At 43.3% G+C, this 21,197-nt stretch overlaps 1 protein-coding gene across 9 annotated transcripts in view; it reads right to left on the bottom strand.

Annotated features, from left to right (window-relative positions):
* CCDC22 (CCC complex scaffolding subunit CCDC22) overlaps positions 1–21,197 on the bottom strand; it is a 101,404-nt gene that overhangs the window by 25,894 nt on the left and 54,313 nt on the right. For 5 of the 9 annotated variants that reach the window (XM_078776368.1, XM_078776367.1, XM_068113307.2 and 2 more), the window contains 6 exons: positions 20,128–20,244; positions 19,075–19,176; positions 18,803–18,910; positions 18,579–18,674; positions 17,502–17,561; positions 14,476–14,550 (listed from right to left, as the gene is read on the bottom strand). In XM_078776368.1, coding sequence (XP_078632494.1) covers positions 14,476–14,550; positions 17,502–17,561; positions 18,579–18,674; positions 18,803–18,910; positions 19,075–19,176; positions 20,128–20,244 — 558 coding nt within the window. Of the gene's footprint in view, positions 1–14,475; positions 14,551–17,501; positions 17,562–18,578; positions 18,675–18,802; positions 18,911–19,074; positions 19,192–20,127; positions 20,245–21,197 lie in introns of all 9 variants that reach the window. The other 4 variants (XM_068113305.2, XM_068113301.2, XM_068113306.2 and 1 more) reach the window with 1 other exon arrangement.

The raw sequence follows: 21,197 nt of genomic DNA, 5'->3' as shown, positions 1-21,197 counted from the left end.
TCCCTCTTTCTGTTCTCTTCACCCTCTCTTTTGTTCAAGGTCATCTGCCATCTGCTTGGAAATCAGCCAACATCACCGCTTTGCACAAAAAAGGTGCAAAAACAGATCCCAGCAACTACAGACCAATCAGCCTTCTCCCAATTATCAGCAAAGTCATGGAATCCATCATTGCTTCAGATATGAAATCTTTCCTCTTCTCCAATGGCTTGATCTCTGATCATCAATTTGGTTTCAGACCTGGTCACTCTACTCTAGACATGCTGCTTCTGCTTTCTCAACAATGGATGGAGGTCCTCAACGCCAAACAGGAAATTAGAGCTGTCTCCCTTGACATTTCACGTGCCTTCGATATGGTCTGGCACCCTGCTCTGCTCACCACACTCTCCTCCTTTGGTATCCATGGAAATCTCCACGCATGGCTGGCGGACTTCCTCTCTGGTTGTAGTCAACGTGTGGCCCTGAATGGGTTTCTCTCATCTCCTCTTCCTGTTCAGGCTGGAGTTCCCCATGGTAGTGTTCTGGGCCCTGTGATTTTTCTGGTCTTCAACAATGATCTCTCTGACTCTCTTGAAAATCCTCTCTATCTCTTTGCTGACGACTCTACTCTCTGTCGCTCCATTCCTCATCCCTCAGATCGGCAGTCTGCATCCTCCTCACTCTCTGCAGACCTGGACAAAATCACAGACTGGGCAAACAAATGGAACATGTCTTTCAATCCTGATAAATCTCACACTCTTATGATGTCTCTCCGAAAAGACCGACTGGACAACCCTCCCATCCACTTTCTGAATAATCCTCTCCAAGAAGTTCTGTCACTCAAGCTTTTGGGTCTCACTATTTGCCATGATCTTTCCTGGGAAAACCACATTTCAAATCTGGCCTCCAAAGCCAGTCGCCGACTGGGCATCCTCCGTCGTGCGAAGTCCTTCCTTGGCACACCTGAGCTCCTCACCACATACAAGGCTTTCATCCGCAGCTCTATGGAATACTGCTCTCCCCTCTGGTCTGGTGCTCCTGCCTCACACCTCGCTCGTCTTCACGCTGTTGAAACCAAAGCGTTCAGAATCATTGGAATCTCCCGCGATGAAGCTAACTCCAAGGGCCTTTCACTCACTCACCGCAGGCAGGTTGGTGGTCTTTCCGTCTTCTACCGACTCCTCTCTGGGCTTGCCCCCCCAGCTCTCTGAGCTCTGTCCCCCAAATATTCCTACAGGTCGCACAAGATCTGCCTGCAACCCTCTTATGGTTAAACTGCCAAAATCAAGACTTTCTGCTCACCTTCACTCCTTCATTCCTCTTTTCTCCCGCCTCTGGAACAAACTCCCTCACTCTCTTCAATCCCACTGCACCCTCCAGGTCTTTAAAACAGCTGTTTACCACCATCTCTTATCCTCCCCCATCCAAAACCTTGATCTTTTCTACCCCCGCTAATTTCAGTCCCCTTGTGTTTTATACCTCTCCCCCCCCCCCCCCCCCTTCCCACGCCTCCTCCCACAAACCCTCTCCCTCCCACACTTCTCCCTGCTCTCAAATGTTGTGGTTGTGTGCTTCCCCTTCTCTCCCCATCTTGTCTTCCGCTCCCTCTTTTTGTATATTTTGTTTGTCTGGTTGATTTGTTTGTGAAATAAATGTTAGCTCCTTCACGAGCCTCGATTCAGTATACAAAAAAAAAAAAAAAAAAATTGTCATGCACGTGGAGATCAATGGCCTAATTCAGTTTTAGTTTAAGGACCTGTCAATGACCTGCACACAACGGATGACCGACTGCAGAGACCAAATTTAATGTACCCAAATTGGTACAGATTGCAGTGTTGAGCGCTGCTGAAGTTCATGCACCAACAATGAAAGATCCAGCTGATGACAAACTGGTTTCTGACATAGTTGCTGATCAATCACAGAAAATAAATTATTCGAAAATACACAAACTGTGCCAAATTTATGGAGGCATCATCATGTCAATAAGAACCTCACTGACTGCAGTGTCAATGCATTTCACAGATGATCTCATTTTTACAGCAATAGGCATTCAAGTGTACTTGTGTTTCGTAACAAATCCAAAGATGTGTTCAATATGGTTCCTGATGATGACTTGAAACAAGTCATGAAATAAGTGATGAAGCAAGTGAAAAGTGACACGAAGAAAATGCCTCTCCATAAAGATGTATACCAGTATGGAATGGACACCGATTTGGCAAAATAATACACCAGTCAAACCAAGACGTAGCTTCCCGGTAAACTTTTACCAAAAGACTCAGAAACCAACTCAGAAACTTCCGATGACAATGATTTGCAACATCAGAAGTCTGCTCAGCAAAAGCCCAACTCCACTGCAAGTAACAATCAGTGTACTGATTAAGGACAAATAACTAAGTTAACAGTTACACAAGTGTGGTGGTGTGTGCTCATATGATGAAGTGTTGAGGTTTCGCAAATCTGCAGCCATTGCATCAAAACAAGTCACAAGAAAAAGACTTCTCCATACAGTCACGTGAAAAAGTAAGTACACCCCATGTAAAGTTTTGACTTTTTCAACATATTTCAACATACAGCTATTTGATCTTCATTTCAACAATATTGATAGATAAAGGTGACATAATATAACAAATATCATGAAACATTTACATTTTGTAGTCCATTGTATAATTTAAATAAACATAAATGCAAATTTTGCATGTGGAAAAAGTAAGTACCATCGTAAGGGATGACAAGGTCATGGGTCTTGCAGCAGGACAATGACCCCGAACACACTTCAAAAAGCACCCAGGAATGGTTCAAGACAAAACGCCTGGTTGGCCATATCACTCAATGGTGAAGAATCACTTTAAAAATTCTACTAGTTGGATCAGGATCCGAATCTTCACCAAAATTGAATCGATTAATCCTTGTCACACACACAACCAGTCCACTAAGTTTCATCCAAATCCATCCACAACTTTTTGAGATATCCTGCTACGTCTCGTTTTTGGCCCTATCTCCCAATGGTGAAGAATCATTTAAAAAATTAAATAATTCTCATATCCAAATCCACATTCAGATCTTCACCAAAATCGAATCGAATCGTCCTTGTCAGACACCCAACCGGTCCACCAAGTTTCGTCCACATCTGTCCATAACCTTTTGAGATATCCTGCTATGTATCGTTTTTGGCCCCATCTCACAATGGTGAAGAATCACTTTCAAAAATTATAGTAGCCGGATGCGAATCCGGATCTTCACCAAAATCTAATAACTTCGTCCTTTTCACATACGCGACATCTCTGCCAAATTTCGTCCGGATTCGTCCACAACGTTTTTCATTCAGTGTGAAACACAAACAAACCGATTGCTAAAATGACCATCAAATATGGAAAGCATCGGCGTTACGTCTCTTCCAACAAAACGGTACGTACCCAACCCTTGTGGGGTATAATCTAGATTACAGTAGATCTTCCCTCAGTTCTGTAAGTAAAACTTACCTCACGGATGTCTGGATTCCTCCAAATTTCTTTGTTTAATGTTATGAACAGCATTAGCGACTGTTTGAAAAGCTAATCATATGTGTTTGTGGTTTAAAAAAAATATCTCACAAGCCCGGCTATGCTGCTGTTAGACTTCCGGTCTTGTTTTCAGTAGTTTACAATCAAGATAAAAAACATCCCATATTTAAACGTGAGTAACAATAATGAACATAAACTGTATTTGTGATTTCACGTACACTAAACTACACGAACAAACAGTAATTTTTGAAGTCAGACCTAGCTACCCATTATTAATATTAAGCCCTTGTGCCCCCCCCCCCCCCCCCCCAAAATAGAGAAGTCAAACTATGCCTATGCCAAAATCTAATAATTTCGTCCTTGTCACATACGCTAGATCTCTGCCAAATGTCGTCCGAATCCGTCCAAAACGTTTTGAGATATCTTGTTCACAAACAAATGGACAATCAAACAGACAGACAGGGGTGAACACATAACCTCCATCCACCTTTGGTGGCGGAGGTAATTAAACACTGCTCGCAGAAACAATATGGCACATCAGGAAAGATGAAATGATTGTACAAATGGATGACGATGTGCCAGTACAGAGACATGATGGGCCAAAAAAGCCAGATATGTCACCGAGTCGAGCAAAGAAGTCAGTTCTATCCCTAATTGTGATAAATACCTTCAATAGTAATTGATCCACTGGAGCAGATACATCGGAGCATTCTTTCATTCTACATTCTTCACCCAGTAAGACCCGCAACCACGTGTCTACACACCATTGATCGATGTGAAGCCATCCGATCCAGACGCTATGTTAACAGCTATGCTGCGCCCTGATAGCAGATATTGGACTGTCAGATGTCATGGAGTGTCCTATTGGAGGGGTTGCTCATATGCTGACAGGCAAACGATTTCCATAGAACTTCTGAACAATGAGAAGGGTAGTTGAAGAGCTTCTTTGTAATATGGTGCAGGAAATTGACAACATTGAAAAACTTCTGTCATATACAGCATAAAGCATGTACGTATTATTATGGATGAATTATTGTCTTAACTATACCTAATACATATAGTCGTGCCCAAAAAATATTGGCACCTTCGCACTTTTTTCAAATAATGCACCATTTCTTCAAGAAAATAGTTGAAATTAAAAAATATTTTGGGATTCACATATGTATTTCTTTGGTTTGCAGTGGAACAAAACAAAAAAAGCTGAAAAAATTACTAAAACTTACCTGATTCCATGCAGAAATCCTAAAATGGCCCGCACAATATTGTTGGCACCTTTTAGAAGTTGTTAGAAATAATTAGATTTCAAGCAGGTGATTCTCCTTTACTTTGGAATTGAACTCACCTGTGATGAGTTGCAGGTGCCTGCAATATAAAAATTACTAATTCAACCAGTTTGAATAGAGAAAAGGAGTCATGCTGCTGGTTTGCGTCACTGTGTGTGCCGCAATAAGCATGGAGAAAAGAAAGAAAACCAGAGAATTGTCTGAGGTCAGACACAAGATTGTAGCCAAGTATGGACAGTCTCAAGGCTACAAGTCCATCTCCAGAGACCATGATGTTCCTGTGTTCACCGTACGCAATGTTATCAGGAAGTTTAAGGCCCATGGCACTGTAGTCAACCTCCCTGAATGTGGCTGCAAGAGAAAACTTGATCGAAGATTGCAGCGAAGGATTGTTCGAATGGTGGAGGAAGCACCTCGATCAACTGCCAAACAGATTCAAGATGACCTTCAGACACAAGGTACGACAGTTTCAACTCGCACCATCCGGCGCCAACTCAATGAAAGGGGGTTCTATGGAGGATCCCAATGCTGAGAGAGACATAAGTAAGCCTGACTGGAGTTTTCCAAAACACACCTGAACAAGCCAAAATCCTTCTGGGAGAACGTCCTCTGGACAGATGACCAAATTAGAGTTTTTTGGTGAACCACATCATCTCTGTTTACAGAAAACAAAATGAAGCCTTCAAATAAAAGAACGCCTTCCCTCCAGTCAAACATGGAGGAGGCTCAGTGATGTTTTGGGGGTGCAGTGCTGCCTCAGGCACTGGGTGCCTTGAATGGGTGCATGGCATCATGAAATCAGGAGATTACCAAGGCATTTTGGACCGCAATGTTCAACCCAGTGTCAGAAAGCTGGGTCTCCGTCGAAGGTCATGGGTCTTGCAGCAGGACAATGACCCCGAACACACTTCAAAAAGCACCCAGGAATGGTTCAAGACAAAACGCTGGAATGTTCTGAAGTTTTGATCCCATTGAACACCAGCGGGAGATCTGAAAATAGCAGTTGGCAGAAGGCACCCTTCAAATCTGGGAGAACTGGAGCAGTTTGCACAAGAAGAGTGGGCCAAACTGCCAGTAGGGAGGTGTAGGAAGCTATTTCATGGCTATAGGAAGTGCTTGACTGCAGTTATTTTGTCCAAAGGCGGTGCGACCAAATATTAAGTGTCGGGTGTCAATCATTTTGTCAATGCCATTGATATTTATTTTCTGATTTAAAAGGATATATTATGTTCTGAATCAAAAACAAAGGTTCTGTAATATTAACAGTGAAATAAAGAATTATGGATACCAAATACTTTCGTCAATTTCAACTTATTTTTAGAGAAAATTGTGAGTTATTTGAAAAAAGTGCAAGGGTGCCAATATTTTTGGCCACGACTGAGTTGTTACTAAGGCTGATGACAGGCCGTTTTTATGTACATGTTTTGTCACAACACTTATAAAGGATTTGATTGAACAAAAAACAAGGGTTAAAATAGCATATTTTTGGGATGACCTTGGTATTGGAGTAAGGAATTGACCTTTAATCATCACTCTGATGTATCCAATGGATTCATCATGTCAGAAAACATAGAAATGACCACCTTATTGAACATAATATCAGTTATAATTGCTGATATATGATATATGATATACAGTCACGTGAAAAAGTAAGTACACCCCATGTAAAGTTTTGACTTTTTCAACAAATTTCAACAAACAGCTATTTGATCTTTATTTCAACAATATTGAAAGATAAAGGTGATATAATATAACAAATATCATGAAACATTTACATTTTCTAGTCCATTGTATAATTTAAATAAACATAAATGCAAATTTCGCATGTGGAAAAAGTAAGTACACCCTTGGCTCTAATAGGTGGTATTGCCCCCTTTGGCAGAAACAACCTCAAGTAGGCGTTTCTTATACCTGTCTACCAGTCTCTGACATCGACTGGGAGAAACTTTTGCCCACTCCTCCATGCAGAATTCTTTCAGCTGTGCGATGTTCGAGGCGTTTCTTGCATGCACAGCTTGTTTCAAATCCCCCCACAACATCTCGATGGGATTTAGAGCCGGGCTTTGACTTGGCCATTCCAGAACCCTCCATTTCTTTATTTTCAGCCATTCCTTGGTGGATTTACTGGTATGCTTAGGTTCATTGTCATGTTGCAAGGTCCACCTTCGGTTGAGCTTCAACTTTCCGACAGATGGCCTCACATTATCCTCAAGCACCCTCTGGTACAATGAAGAATTCATCGTGGATTCTATGATGGTGAGCTGCCCAGGCCCTGATGCAGCAAAGCTGCCCCAAACCATAATATTTCCACCACCATGCTTTACAGTTGGTATCAGGTTCTTGTGGTCAAATGCTGTCTTTGGTTTTTGCCAAACATGTCTTCTGGTACTGTGGCCAAATAGCTCTACCTTTGACTCATCTGTCCAGAACACATTGTTCCAGAAGTGCTGGTCTTTGCCTAAGTGTTCATTGGCAAACTTTAGTCTTGCCCTGATGTTCTTTCTGGACAGCAAAGGTTTCCTCCTGACACACCTCCCATGTAGATCAAATTTGTGCAGCCTCTTTCTAATGGTAGACTCGTGCACTTTGACATCAACAGTGGCAAGAGCAACCTGTAGGTCACGTGATGACATTCTGGGGTTCTTAGAGACTTCTTTCAGCATCTTGCCGTCTGATCTCGGGCTGAACTTGCTGGGGTGGCCTGGCGTGAACAAGTTGGAATTGTTTGGAATCTTCTCCACTTGTAGACGATCTTCCGGACAGTCGAATGATTGATTTCAAATTGTTTGGAGATCTTTTTAAATCCCTTCCCAGACTCGTAGGCATCTATAACCTTCTTTCTGAAGGCCTCAGAGAGCTCTTTTGATCTCGGCATGGTGACGCCGCACACTTCAACAACAAAGAGCAAACCAAACTAAATGTCTGAGGTTTAAATAAGACAAGTTCCTCCAAGATCCTCTCTAACGATGTTCTCATCATTTGCACCTGAGCTGGTACACCTGATTCTAATTTTAGGTATTTGAAGTAGTGATAAATGTAGGGGTGTACTTACTTTTTCCACATGTGAAATTTGCATTTATGTTTATTTAAATTATACAATGAACTACAAAATGTAAATGTTTCATGATATTTGTTATATTATATCACCTTTATCTATCAATATTGTTGAAATGAAGATCAAATAGCTGTATGTTGATATATGTTGAAAAAGTCAAAACTTTACATGGGGTGTACTTACTTTTTCACGTGACTGTATGCAGCTGATATATGTTTTTTCCTCATTTACATCCAAATGGAGGGGAATGATTACGATAGAAACAGGCCATTTCAGCCACCCTCAAGTTTTTGATTCCCTTAGTCTGAAGATACAAAATCATGAACAATCTATTGTAGGGCCTTTAATGCAATATTACCTCAAACTTCCTCTGGAGTAAGCCTGGCACGATAGTCGCCCCTTTCTCTCTGCCCCACCCCTCCACCATCTCTGGCCTCTGCATGGGCCTGAAGGCATGACATCACCAACAGTGCTGTCAATGTCATCACCTGGGTGGGGCTGCCTGAAGGACCCTCAAACTGGGGCAACAAAGCAGCTCACTATTTGTCAGACCCGCTGGTAAGGAGAGTTGGGAGAAAGAAAAGGGGGCCCTTTCAGGACCTGATATGTTGGCATTCTATCTCTTTCACTTGGGATGCTCTGTGGTGCAAAGCTCCTTTTTCACCTTGGACGCTTTGAGGTATTGAACAGCTGTGCCAAGATATCTGCCCATACGGGCCTATCCTGCTTTGCTTTCTGGACTGTTCCCTCAAGAACATTCGAGCTTGTTTAACAATCCTTTCCTGATTTGTTATGACTAGGGCGTGCCCGTACTATATATATATCTAAAATTATATCCCCCCCCCTCTATTTACATGAAATGGTTTGGTCCATTCGCAAAGCCAAAGCGAACGACCACAGAACCCCCCCCCCCCCCCCCTCTATTTACATGAAATGGTTTGGTCCATTCGCAAAGCCAAAGCGAACGGCGAACGGCTAAATCGCCATAGCTCGGTAACTACTTCTCCGATTAATATGAAACCTTGAAAAGGCACATCCTCAGGTCCCCAGCAATATATCTGGCAAGTTTCAATTAGATCGGACCCGTGGTTGTCGAGAAACAGCGGTCACAGACAAACACACACACACACACACAGACACACAGAGATTACTGGAATTATAGATAGACTAGGGCATTGCCCGTACTATATCTATATCTAAAATTATATCCCCCCCCTCTATTTACATGAAATGGTTTGGTCCAAAGCGAACGGCTTGCGAGTACGGTGACAATCCCCCCCCTCTATTTACATGCAATGGTTTGGTCCAAAGCGAACGGCTTCCGGAGTTTGGTAAAGAAATCGCCATCGCGTGCACAAACGCGCAGGAAAGCGAATGAATCGCAAATTCGGTTTTATTAGTTTTAAAACATAGTTTAACGCCAACATAGTTTGCAAACGTGAAATAAATGAATACGCTCTCAAATGTGCCATCCGAGGCAGAGTGTGTCCTCCACGTTCGGCACACGCGATCGTTCGCTGCTCTCTGATTGGTTGAATCGTTTTTTGGACATAGCTCGGTAAGTAATTGTCCGATTAATATGAAACCTTGAAAAGGCACATCCTCGGGTCCCCAGCAATATACCTGGCAAGTTAAAAGTATATCGGACCCGTGGTTGTCGAGAAACAGCGGTCACAGACAAACAGACGTACAGACGTACAAACGTACGTACAGAGATTACTGGAATTATAGATAGATTACATGTGTGAGTGTGTGTCCAGGCCACTAGATGTTTATTGTAATACAAGGGTCGACTTATTTATCAACACGCGAGGTACCCGTGCTATGCACGGGTTGGAGCCCGACATCTAAAAAATGAAATGCTTTGACAAATTTTATGAAAACTCCCACACACTTTAGGACACGTGCAGGGACTCGAAAGGCTGCACAGAAAATTTGGTGGGGTGAAACCGCCAATGCCGAAAATCCATGAACACAAGTTCTCCTCAACCAGATGTGAGATGATTGAAGAAGAATTCTCCCAAGGAAGAAAGTAGAAGCCCCATCTTGATGATAATTCAAGCTGTCTTCTACAGCTATTATTATCACTGCATATCGGATTTTTATGTGAAAAAACAAAAAATATTTTTTCACATAAAACGGCTTTTTTGCACGCAAAAAATTTTTTTTGCTATTTTCGGAGAAAAAAAGAATTTCGTCCTTTTTCGGGAAAAATAAAATAAAATGCCCTTTTTGGTCGAAAATGTCTGGCAACGCTAAAAAAAATTAGGGACTTTTTCGAAATTTTTAACTGCGATCGATCTCAAAAACAAAACGTTGCGTCCACTTGCGTGCGTTGCGTCCCCAGCGTGTACAGCAGTGAGGCGGTGTACTACAGTGAGAGAGTGTACACAAAGTGTGAACAAGTCTCCTATCAAGATGAGTGCTGGTCTTCGTGATAAGTGGCTGAAGGAATTCAACGCCGGCGGCGATGGGGCCACCTTCAAGTACGTGTCGAGTGACACGGCTTTCTGTCGAGCTTGTGAAAAGACTTTCCGGGCGAAGCAGAAGTCTGAGCTGGCCCAACATGTCCGAGGAGACCGCCACAAGAGCAACTTGGCCTTGAAGAAGAAGAGGACGGTCACGCAAGCCACCATGGAGGACTTTGGTGGCGGAAAGAGGCACAAGTGCGACGTCGTGGCTCAGGAGCTGTGCCAGGCCATGCTGGCCGCTGACATCCCATGGTCGAAATTGGAAAACCCTGCCCTCCGGTCGTTCCTGGAGAAGCACATCACTCTCCAGATCCCCGATGAAAGCTGGATTCGAAAGCACTACCTCGACAAGTGCTATGACGAGGCCTTGGCGGGAATCCGTGCCGACCTCGGACAGCAGCCCATCTGGCTGTCCGTCGACGAGACGACCGATTCGGCAGGTCGATATGTGGCCAACATCATCGCGGGACGCTTGTCCAAGGAGGGGTACTTTCGTCCCCACCTCGTCCAGTGCATGTTTCTGGAGAAGACCAACTCCGGGGAGATCGTGCGCGCAGTCAATGACACGCTGCGCTATCTTTGGCCTGATTTCAAGCCGGAGTGCCTCAAGGTCCTCGTCAGCGACGCCGCGGCCTATATGATCAAGGCCGGCCATGTCCTGAAGGAACTCTTCCCGGACTTGCTGCATGTGACTTGCGTTGCCCACGCGCTCCACCGTGTCTGCGAGACAGTCCGAGAAATGTTCAAGGATGTCAACGACCTGATTGCCATGACGAAGAAGGTGTTCGTCAAAGCACCGTCGCGTGTTGTCCTTTGGAAGGAGCAGCAGCCCAATCTTTCTCTCCCCCCGGAGCCCATTCTGACTCGGTGGGGTACGTGGATCGACGCCGCGGTGTTTTACGCCGAGCACTTCGAGGCCGTCAAGGACATTGTGGACCAGCTGAACGATGACGACGCGATGGCAATCCGGAGTGCCAAGGACCTGTTCGGAAAGGCAGACATCAAGCTCAGTTTGGTCTTCTTAAATGCCCACGTGTCGTTCATCCCGAAGATCCTTAAGCAGCTGGAGGAGGCCGGCATGGAGCTGGCCAAGGCCTTCCAGCTCCTTGATCAGGCCAATGAGGAGCTCGAAAAGATCCGAGGCTGCCGTAAGGAGATCCTGCTCACCAAGTTCAAGGCGGTGCTGCAGCATAATTCCGACATTGGTGTGCTGAGGACAGTGGCTTTGATCCTGGATGGAGATCAGCACGGATCTGAGGTTGGTGTGCCGGCTGGAGTCAAGCTTGCCGACATCCCCCTCTTGAGGTACTGCCCCATCGTCAGCGTCGACGTGGAAAGGTCCTTCTCCGTCTACAGAAACGTCCTCACCGACCGCCGACACTGCCTCACCAAGGAGAACATTACCAAGATAATGATTTCAAACACCTACTTTAACCGTTCCTAAAAGGGTCTTGTCAATTTCTTCTAGTCCTCTACTTATCAAACAATGCGGTTGCAATAAAGGTACCTGAACGTCATTTTTTACCTGTTTACTAGCCCAGAGTGCTTAATGTTGTGCAGGAAAAAGCTTACCATTTTTTGTTCTTTTTTTGACTGATTTCTGAAAAACTTGGTAATAATAAAAAATGAATAAAACGGGGGAAAAAAATATTTCGGGATTTTTTCACATAAAAAAAAAAAAATTCCGCTTTTCAAAACATAAAAGGCCTATTTTCTTAACATAAAAATCCGTAGTCTATTATCACCCACCCGGGATGAATAAACATCGCAGCCTTCCATTCCGATCGGTGAAAAAAAAAAAAAAAAAAAAAAAAAAAAAAAAACTTTCCTTCTTCCCCACCCTCTCATTTTCTCATTCTCCTTTAAACTCAATCTCGCTATATTTTCATTCCAAATAGTATCATTCCAAGCACAAATTAATAACATACCATCAATATAACAAAATACAATGTCACAAACACTCATGAAGTAAACGACTATGAATGCCGTTCTACATGGCCAATGCAGACTAATCTGCCACTGAGCAAGGACGGAAACAAAACACTTCGTATGGATCGAAAAAACAAAATCATAATTATATTGAGATGAAAATGAAAAAGAAAATATATGAAACCTTCCACCCACCTTAGGAAGCTCGCTGGGACCCCAAAAGGTTCCACAGAATATTTGGCAGGGCTAGCCCCAAAACTGAGGGAGTAGTTTGGGGACGGATAGATATTCCTACTTTATAATTATGGATTATCGTCATTCATAGTCTGTCTCCATCTCACTAGGTCTGCCATTTTCTTGTCTTGTGCCCATGTCCTTTTATTTAATGAATCCTTATTTCTTAATTTGTGCTTGCATGCCGCAAAATCAGCGTCCCATGCCTCACTCATTTCAACGACAATGGAAAATCCCTGTGGGTACAAATAAAGTTAAAATCCTGATAACTGGCACGGGGTTAACCCATGTTCAGAATAGGATCACTCACCTCCACTTGGGTGTGCGATCACCTCCAAATTGACATTAAGCCAGCCATTCATGAAGCGACTTCTTCGGTGTGTTGCAGATCCTCACCCAACGCGTTATTAACAGTTGCAGCACGGGCATTAAACAAGACAGTATTCATTTCGCCACAAGCACTGTTGCAGTATGCGGTGAATCTTCCTTGGAGGTTATCCACAAGAACTGTCTGGAACCGAATTCGTACTACAGGTTACAAGAACAATAGACCAACAAAATGCCCTCTTCCAACCTTAGAACACAAATCAGTGAGCTTGGCATTGTGCAGGGCACGTCATCAGTGGAATCTCATACAGTGGAGGAAGATCCATTGGTCTAATGAGAGTCGATTTCTCCTGCATGCAACTAATGGTGGACCTCATGTTTGGTGGTAGAACTTGGGGCCTCAACATCAAAGAACATTGTAGAGTCCATTCCGTTTCGTGGCAGGCTCCTGTCATATGGTTGTAAACATGACCTGGTCACTGTACAGGGTAACCTGACAGGCAAAAAATACCGTAGGGACATTTTGGATCGTGTTGTTGTTCGACATTTTTACATCCACACACTATCCATAAGACATGTATTCATGAATGCCAGATTCACTTGTGAAACAATGCAATCACATTGCCCTGGCCAGCAAGGAGTTCTGATTTAAATAGAATATAGCACCCTTGAAACATTCTTGCGATTGAAGAAACTGAATCCTCCTGTGTAGACTCTGGAACAGTTGCAAACTGCTTTCCACCACGAATGGCACTACCTTTGGATTCTCTTCCGTAGCTTCTTCAGCAGTTTGAAAAGGAGGGTTGCAGCAATCATTAGTTTTTATGGTGCTTGCACATTATTGACCTTTTGAAACATTCATTTCATTGTCACATCATCGGATGCTGTTATTATTCACTGCCCTTGAGCCCTACATCACACAATGTGTTGCCAGCAGCACCTTCTAAAGTAAGCATATGTTTTCATGTAAAAAGTGCAATTACAGACATCCGCATTTAGTGGTAGAAAAAAAAAAATCAACAAAACCTCTGTTTTGTTTCTGTTTCAAGTTATTTGTCAAGCATGTAAACTTTACCAATATATGGTTTTATTTTTGATAAACGTCAGTTTCCGAATTATTTTCTCGGTTACTGTCATGATCCAGCAAAACGCAGCCTGTGCTTAGCTTTTCTCCATCTGTATATTGCTCTTTTATTTATACCTCAACCCCATGATCATTTCATTGAGATGTTGTAAAAAAACAGTGAGCGTTAAAGGCAGCATGGGACTTGTGCATCAACACAAAAACAACCAGGAGCTGATACTCTAGGTCCCCTGCCTTTTGGGTGATATGAGGACTAGATCTGTGTAATATGAAAGCTAAATCTTGAATGGTATTTGAATTATCACGTACACAAGCCAAGTTACTGAGATGGTTGCCATGGCAACATAAATCAGCAGGGGGGGGCAAAAAAAAACATTGCCTGTTTTTGAACTTTTGAGACCTCTTTCATCCGAGGGATGAAGCAACTCATAGCTTAGAAAAAAAAAAAGGAAAACAAAATTGAAGCGACAGCGAGCGCACCTTGTCATGCAATTCCCTGGGTGTAAAGCACCAAAACAGTAGTGGGAATAAAACCCAAACACGACAGAGATCGATACCTCTGCACCTTCCTGTCAGGAATGCTGTGGCAAAAGGACATTTGCCAAATAAAACGTACCTGCTCTTCCAGATCTCGTATTTCCCGCATCACAGCACCAGTGTCTTCAATCGTATCAATAAGCTGCCCGCAATTCTACAGAACAATATTCGAATAATGGAGCATATGACTACAGTATTGATCACAGCAAAGGAATTGAAATGAAATCGAGAAGATCATGCTTTCCATGCTTTCCCACCAAGTCATGGGAAACTATTTTGCTGACAATGTACAACAATCCAGCATATGCAGCCATTTGATATGTTTTTACAGCCTCTGTACCCTAATGACAGTTAGCATGGACCCTTACTCAAACATGTGTTAACAATTTTCGATATTTTGGAGATGGGATTCTACCACCGTTTTTTTCCACACAGTGCATCCTCCAATTCATTCTGAATTTGTGGTCATTGTTGTCGAGCCCAAAAATTCAATGTTGGCAAGTCCAACACTTTGACACTATCTCTCCATAAGCGCTTTCAAACACTACCTCAAGTGCTCACCCATGCACGTCCGTAATCCCTTGTACATAGGCTGATTATTTCCCATTCTGCTCCTCTCCAAGGTATTGCCATCGATTGGTTTTTATGTCATTCCTCCTTGTGTATGTCCACCCCCTGCTCCCCTCCCACACCATTTGGTAGTCAGTAAACTTGCTGCCCTTGGTCATCTAGCTGCTCCATGATCCTAGACACTTGCATAAAAAATTGGTATCCCAACACACCCAACAGAACCGACCACTAGACTTCAAAACCTGTTACCAAATTGAGGCCCAGAATACCCATTTGTTGCACAATACCATGCTGTGATATCTGTTGCAAAATGTCATGATATTCTGTGGGTTGACAATGAATAAAGTCGTGCGAAGCTGCTCTGTCATGGTTTTCCATGTTAATGCATGGCTTGACGAACTGTACTCGTGTTTGCCTACAATGCAAATGACTTCCTCAACCCTTTGGTCAAATGATCACAGTACAATATGATGAGCCTGGTGTTGGCCTAATGGCTATGGTGGCTGGCTTGAGATCTTAGGGTCTTGGATTTTGAGCCCCTGTCGTGCAGCTCATATAACACCAAGTGTGTTGACTCACTCAGCCTGTCATCTTTCCGAGCTTGGCAAAATGAGTACCTGCTCACTGTAACAGGGCCACTGCATCAGCGGCACATCCCTGCCTCCAGAATGACGCTACCAGCAGCCACAGGCTGCATATGATACCAAATTAGTATGATAAGATGAAAAAGTAATGTCTACAACAGGCATTTTAAGGCCATTTTCCCTGCTAGAGCGGGGGATAGCCTTGCAGGCCCCATGACAATCTTCTCCATTTTGTCCTATTTTCTGTATCTCCCATTGTTAAACCCCCCTTGCCCACATTTCTTCTTCCACCATCTTGAGCCAAGTCTTTCTCGGTCTTTGCCATCCTCTACTTCCTTCTACATTCATTTCCATCACTCTTCTCAACCAGTCACTTTCACCCTTCCTCAACACATGACCAAACCATCTCAACCTGTTTCTCTTCACGGCATCCATCACAGGCTCTATTCCCATCATCTTTTGCAATTCATCATTTGTCTTCCTCTCTCTCAACGATACTCTGCACATCCACCGAACCATTCGCATTTCCACCCTTTCCAGCCTTCGTTGCTGCTCTACGTTCATAACCCATGTCTCGCTCCCATAAATAATAACACTTCTCACACATGCAGCATACACCTTTCCCTTCAGCTTCAATGACTCTCCCCTCCTCGTCAGCACGCCACTCAGTTCCTAAAACTTCTTCCATGCACATCTCACTCTAGCAACCATTGCCAAGTCTGATCCACCTTCTCCATTCAGCATGTCTCCTAGGTAGCAAAATGTTTTCACACCTTTCAGCTTCACGCCGTCTCCAAGATCCAACTCAACATTTCCTCCATCTGCAGCTCCCTCTGTGCACACCTTACATTTGAATGTAGCTGCCACACTGGTTTATGACCCGCTAAAACCACTACATTTTTGATGAACCCACTCAGCGCACATTGTACACTCCGACACCCTTCCTGCACACAGCACACAGCCACTTCCCAATTCTTTCCACCTCACCACATGCTTTACCACTTGCCATCACCTTCGTCTTTCCGATATTCACCTTCAGACCTTTTATCTCCATACATTCCTTCCACTTGTTCATCTTCTCCTTCAGTCCATCCATACGTTCTGCAATCAACACCAGATTATCTGCATACAAGAACCCCCACGGAAAACCCTCCTTTACGTTCCGAGCCAGCACCTCGATCACAGCTACAAATAGTAGTGGACTTAGTGCCGACCCCTGATGCACTCCCACCTTCACCTCAAACTCACCACTGTTCCCGTCATTCGTGCTTACAGCTGTGCGTGCTCTCTCGTATATTGCCATCACTACTCTGATCAACCATTCCTCCACTCCTAACTTCCTCAATGCCCATGTCACTACTTCGCGTGGAACCCTATCGAATGCTTTCTCCAGATCAACAAACCCAAGAAACAACTTCTTCCTCTTCTCCATGTACTTCTCCTGCAACTGCCTTACAATAAAAAAGTAATGTCTGATACATCTAAATCAGTTGCAGTGTTCTCTTTGCTCAAGATGAATTTTGATGGTCTCCAGTCACGGTTGGTCTTGCCAATAATCTTCAAATTCATATTGTTCCCCATGGTTGACTTTTGGTTGCTTGGATGATAGAACACATTATGACAGCAGATTGTCATTCCTTGCTTTAACTCCATCAACTCCTTCCTCTTCGACATAATTCTCTGAAACTGAGCAAAGCGAGTGTTCCCTGACTTGTTGCGCTGTCACCGATTCTTCTTGTTATGCAAATCAGACATGCATGCCATTTCTCGCAACCGGAAAAGGGGTGTCCCATGACCTTTGGTGGGATAGTGCAAGATTTAACTCAGCATGGAACACAAATATAAATCTTTCTTTGGGTTGTATGGCAGCAATAAATGCATAGCTTGGAAATCAACAGAAGAGATTTACAAACAAAGATGAGGGGCTTTTGTGAAGGAGTGCATTGTGTACCTCATGCAATGCCGCAAGATGTTTATAAACCTTCCTTGCAGTCTCGTCTTTCTTTGCATCCTGAAAAAGGAGGGTAGAAAGTTGAGAGGTTGCAGCAATCAGCATACAATAAACTGAAATCCAGAATTCGAACAGAATGACCTCGAACAAGAATGACCTCGAACAATGACCTCGAACCTCGAACAACCACTTTACCATCTTATCTTGATGATTATGGTAAGCAAAGCAATATTATTACCTCCGCCACCAAATGTGGATGGAGGTGATATTTTCACCCCTGTCTGTCTGTCTGTCTGTCTGTGACCAAGATATCTTAAAAAGTTGTGGACGGATTCAGACAAAATTTGACAGAGATGTAGCATATGTGACAATGACGAAATTATTAGATTTGGTGAAGATCCGGATTCGGATCCGGCTACAAGAATTTTTTAAGTGATTCTTCACCATTGGGAGATATGGCCAACAACGATAAATAGCAGGATATCTCAAAAAATTATGGACAGATCTGGACGAAACTTGGTGGAGAGGCTGGGTGTGTGACAAGGAAGACTTTGTTCAATTTTGGTGAAGATCCAGATCCGGATCCGGCTAGTAAAATTTTTAGGTGATTCTTCACCATTGAGTGATAGGGCTAAAACCGATACATAGCATGATATCACAAAAAGTTATGGACGGATTTGGACGAAACTTGGACAGGTTGGGTGCGTGACAAGGACAAATCGATTCGATTTTGGTGAAGATCTGAATATGGATTCGGATACGATAATTATTTAATTTTTAGGTGATTATTCATCATTGAGAGATCGGGTGAAGCGATATAGAGCAATGATATTTTAAAAAGTAATGGACGAGTTATGGACTAAACTTAGTGGACGAGTTGGTTCGGTGACAAGAACAAGCCAATTAGATTTTGGTTCAGGTCCAAATCCAGATCCGGCCTATCAGTGGGATACAAAACAAACTGTTCAGCCTTGCGGAGGTATGCGCTCTACCGGTTCTAGATTTACTCTGCAGCTGTGCTTCTTCACACGCTAAACATTAGGCGTCAAATACAACGGATGTGTGCAAAACGCTCACCTTAAAGATCAAGTCTTCTGCGACAGCAAAGGTCCTTTCCAGTTTTCCAGATAGGCCATTTATTTCTTTCTGCACATCACGTGTGTCCAACAGAATCTAGAAGGCCACAAAAAAGGTGAAATTTTGTCTGTGTTCACTTTATTGAAAGCTTTATTTGAAAGATCGCTTTATAATCATTTAGGGAGTTTGTATCCAATCCAAACTGGAAGGTATCTGGAACTTACTTTGCCAATCTCTTCCTTTTGCTTTTTGATGTTGCCGACAATCTCCAGGATGCGCTGAGTGTAGGCGGAGCGGGATACGTCTTGTGCAGTTCCCTCGTATTCAGAAATCTGTTGTTCCAGTGTGAAGATCAGGTAATGAAAAACCATAACACCATTGGCGAGTCCAACAAAACAAAGGATGACAAACACATGCCTTGATCTTTTGGATCATTTAATAAAATATCTCTAATTACTTTGAGCACAAAGCTTTGAGGTTATTATTGCCATCTTACCAGCTGCCTCTGCAATTCCTCTTTGGCCTGCACATCAACAGCTATGCGTCGCCTCTTATCTCGCACCTCCCGTAGATGCGTCATTTTCCATGCCAACTTCTCCTGCAGATAAATCAGCTGGAACCACACAGCTCTTGCAACACCAATCATATGAACATTGGCATTATCATCATCTCCACCCATAAGTCCCCAGAGAGAAGGGTACGCAAGACAACAGCCACTTAAATGTAAAGAACGATCACCTACTTACTGCCGTTTCCACTGTACAAATATCTTGCTAATGAGGATGGTCACGGTTCTCCTACACATTTTGACTTTACCGCTTTCATAAATGGAAACACATACACTTTTCAGTCTTTTGCACCAGTCAAACAAACTAAGTGAGAGAAGCATCACAAAACTGTGCAGCAAACCTCAAGCAAATTTCAGTTTGGCAGAAACTACATTACACAACGCTGTTCCCCCATTATGTGACACACTGTTCATTGCAATCTTGGAAGTACCCTCAATGCATTGCTCAGCTGTGATGTCACTACACACGATTTTGCAGAGATGTTGCCATAACTCAACAACTTCCAGTGGTTTGTTATTCTTTTATGATTATTTAGAACAAAGAGCTGTCTAGTTGTTGTTCTCCTCCTCTTCCATTTATAAGGGGGTGAGGTCTGATGGCACCAAGCTCTTGCCCTGCCCTGTCCACGGCACTCTTCCAAGCTCGGCCAACTCTCTCCACTCTCCAACCACCCCCACCTTACCTATATCCCTCCTCACACAATCCTTCCATCTCAACCACAGCAACCTCTTGTTCTCCTATCTTGTTCCCTCAACCTATCCACTCTCTTTGCCATTCTCTCTTCCCCCATCTGCACCAAATGTCCAGCCCATCTCAATCGGCATTTCACCAATCTCCCCATCAAGCTCATCCCTCAGTTCAACGATTTTCTTGTATCCACCCTCTTGACCCCCACATTTCTCCTGACCCAGTTGTTCTCATAAGGTCTAGGTTAACCTTAAACCATCCCTGTATCCTGTCTCCTTGAGAAGCCCGGTCACCTCTTGGTTGAGTTGTAACTGGCGTAGCTCCCTGATCATCTGCAACAAGGGGGCACGGTGCCCCTCCCATTGTCTTGAAAGATTTGCGATCCGTTGCACACTTGCTTCCACCATAGCCTGTGGCACATACACATTTGGAGTAAATTACAAAGACTTTACCTTTTAAATATGCGTTATGACAGTTCATACTTCCAACAACAATGAATCGCTTTATATGAGCAAAATAAAATATATGTTACAAATTTAGGAGGGCCAAACAGTTACAGATTGCGAAAGCTTTGGCAGCACGTGTCATGGAGCATATCATTGCAACCAACATCAAATCTCTCTTCTCAAATGGCATATGTGGTCACCAATTTTGGATTCAATCCCAGTCGCTCAATTACTTTCTCTCAATAATGTATGAAGCCCTTAAATCTTAAACAAGAGACGTCACAGGTGTTCCAGTCTGGCACAATTCTTTGTTAGCCAAACTTTGTGTCTGTGGCAACAAACGCCACCTTCGTTCCTCAATGTAATCAGCATCTTGGGCCCAGTTCTGTTTTTCCTGTACACCAATGACTTTTATAATGCCCTTAAATATTAATAACCCACCTTTAAACTTTGTAGAGGATTTCAGATTATGCTGTTTAGTATACCATTCCAAAGACAGACTGGCAGCTGCTGTAGGCAGCTGTTTTTCATGGCCTTTCAGCACATCTGTAAGGGATCTGATGCTGGTCCAACAAAGGACACATGTCATTGAATTCAGTTAAGCTTCACAATCTTTCCTTGCCTCTCTGGAAAGATCATCTTGCTAACCCACACTATCTCATTCCTTTCTTGCTCACCTCCACTCTTTCCAAGATGAATGGAACTGAGCAGGTAAGGAAGTAGCGTGGTGGCTTTGCTGCTTTTATATGGCATAGCCCATAGAGCAATGCAGTCTGGAACAACGTTTGTCTGTCCGTATGGTGTCCGTATGTATGTATGTATGTATGTATGTCCCTCACAATTGTCCACCAATCAGAGTTGAGGATCTGGTCACATGACAGGGGGGATAGCATTTAGCACCCATTACAGTTACATAT

Source organism: Myxine glutinosa, chromosome 4 (assembly GCF_964187855.1).
Source record: "Myxine glutinosa chromosome 4, kmMyxGlut1.1, whole genome shotgun sequence".
Taxonomy (NCBI): Eukaryota; Metazoa; Chordata; class Myxini; order Myxiniformes; family Myxinidae; genus Myxine; species Myxine glutinosa.
Note: the sequence above shows the minus strand (reverse complement) of the source record. Positions and strands in the feature narration are given on the sequence as shown.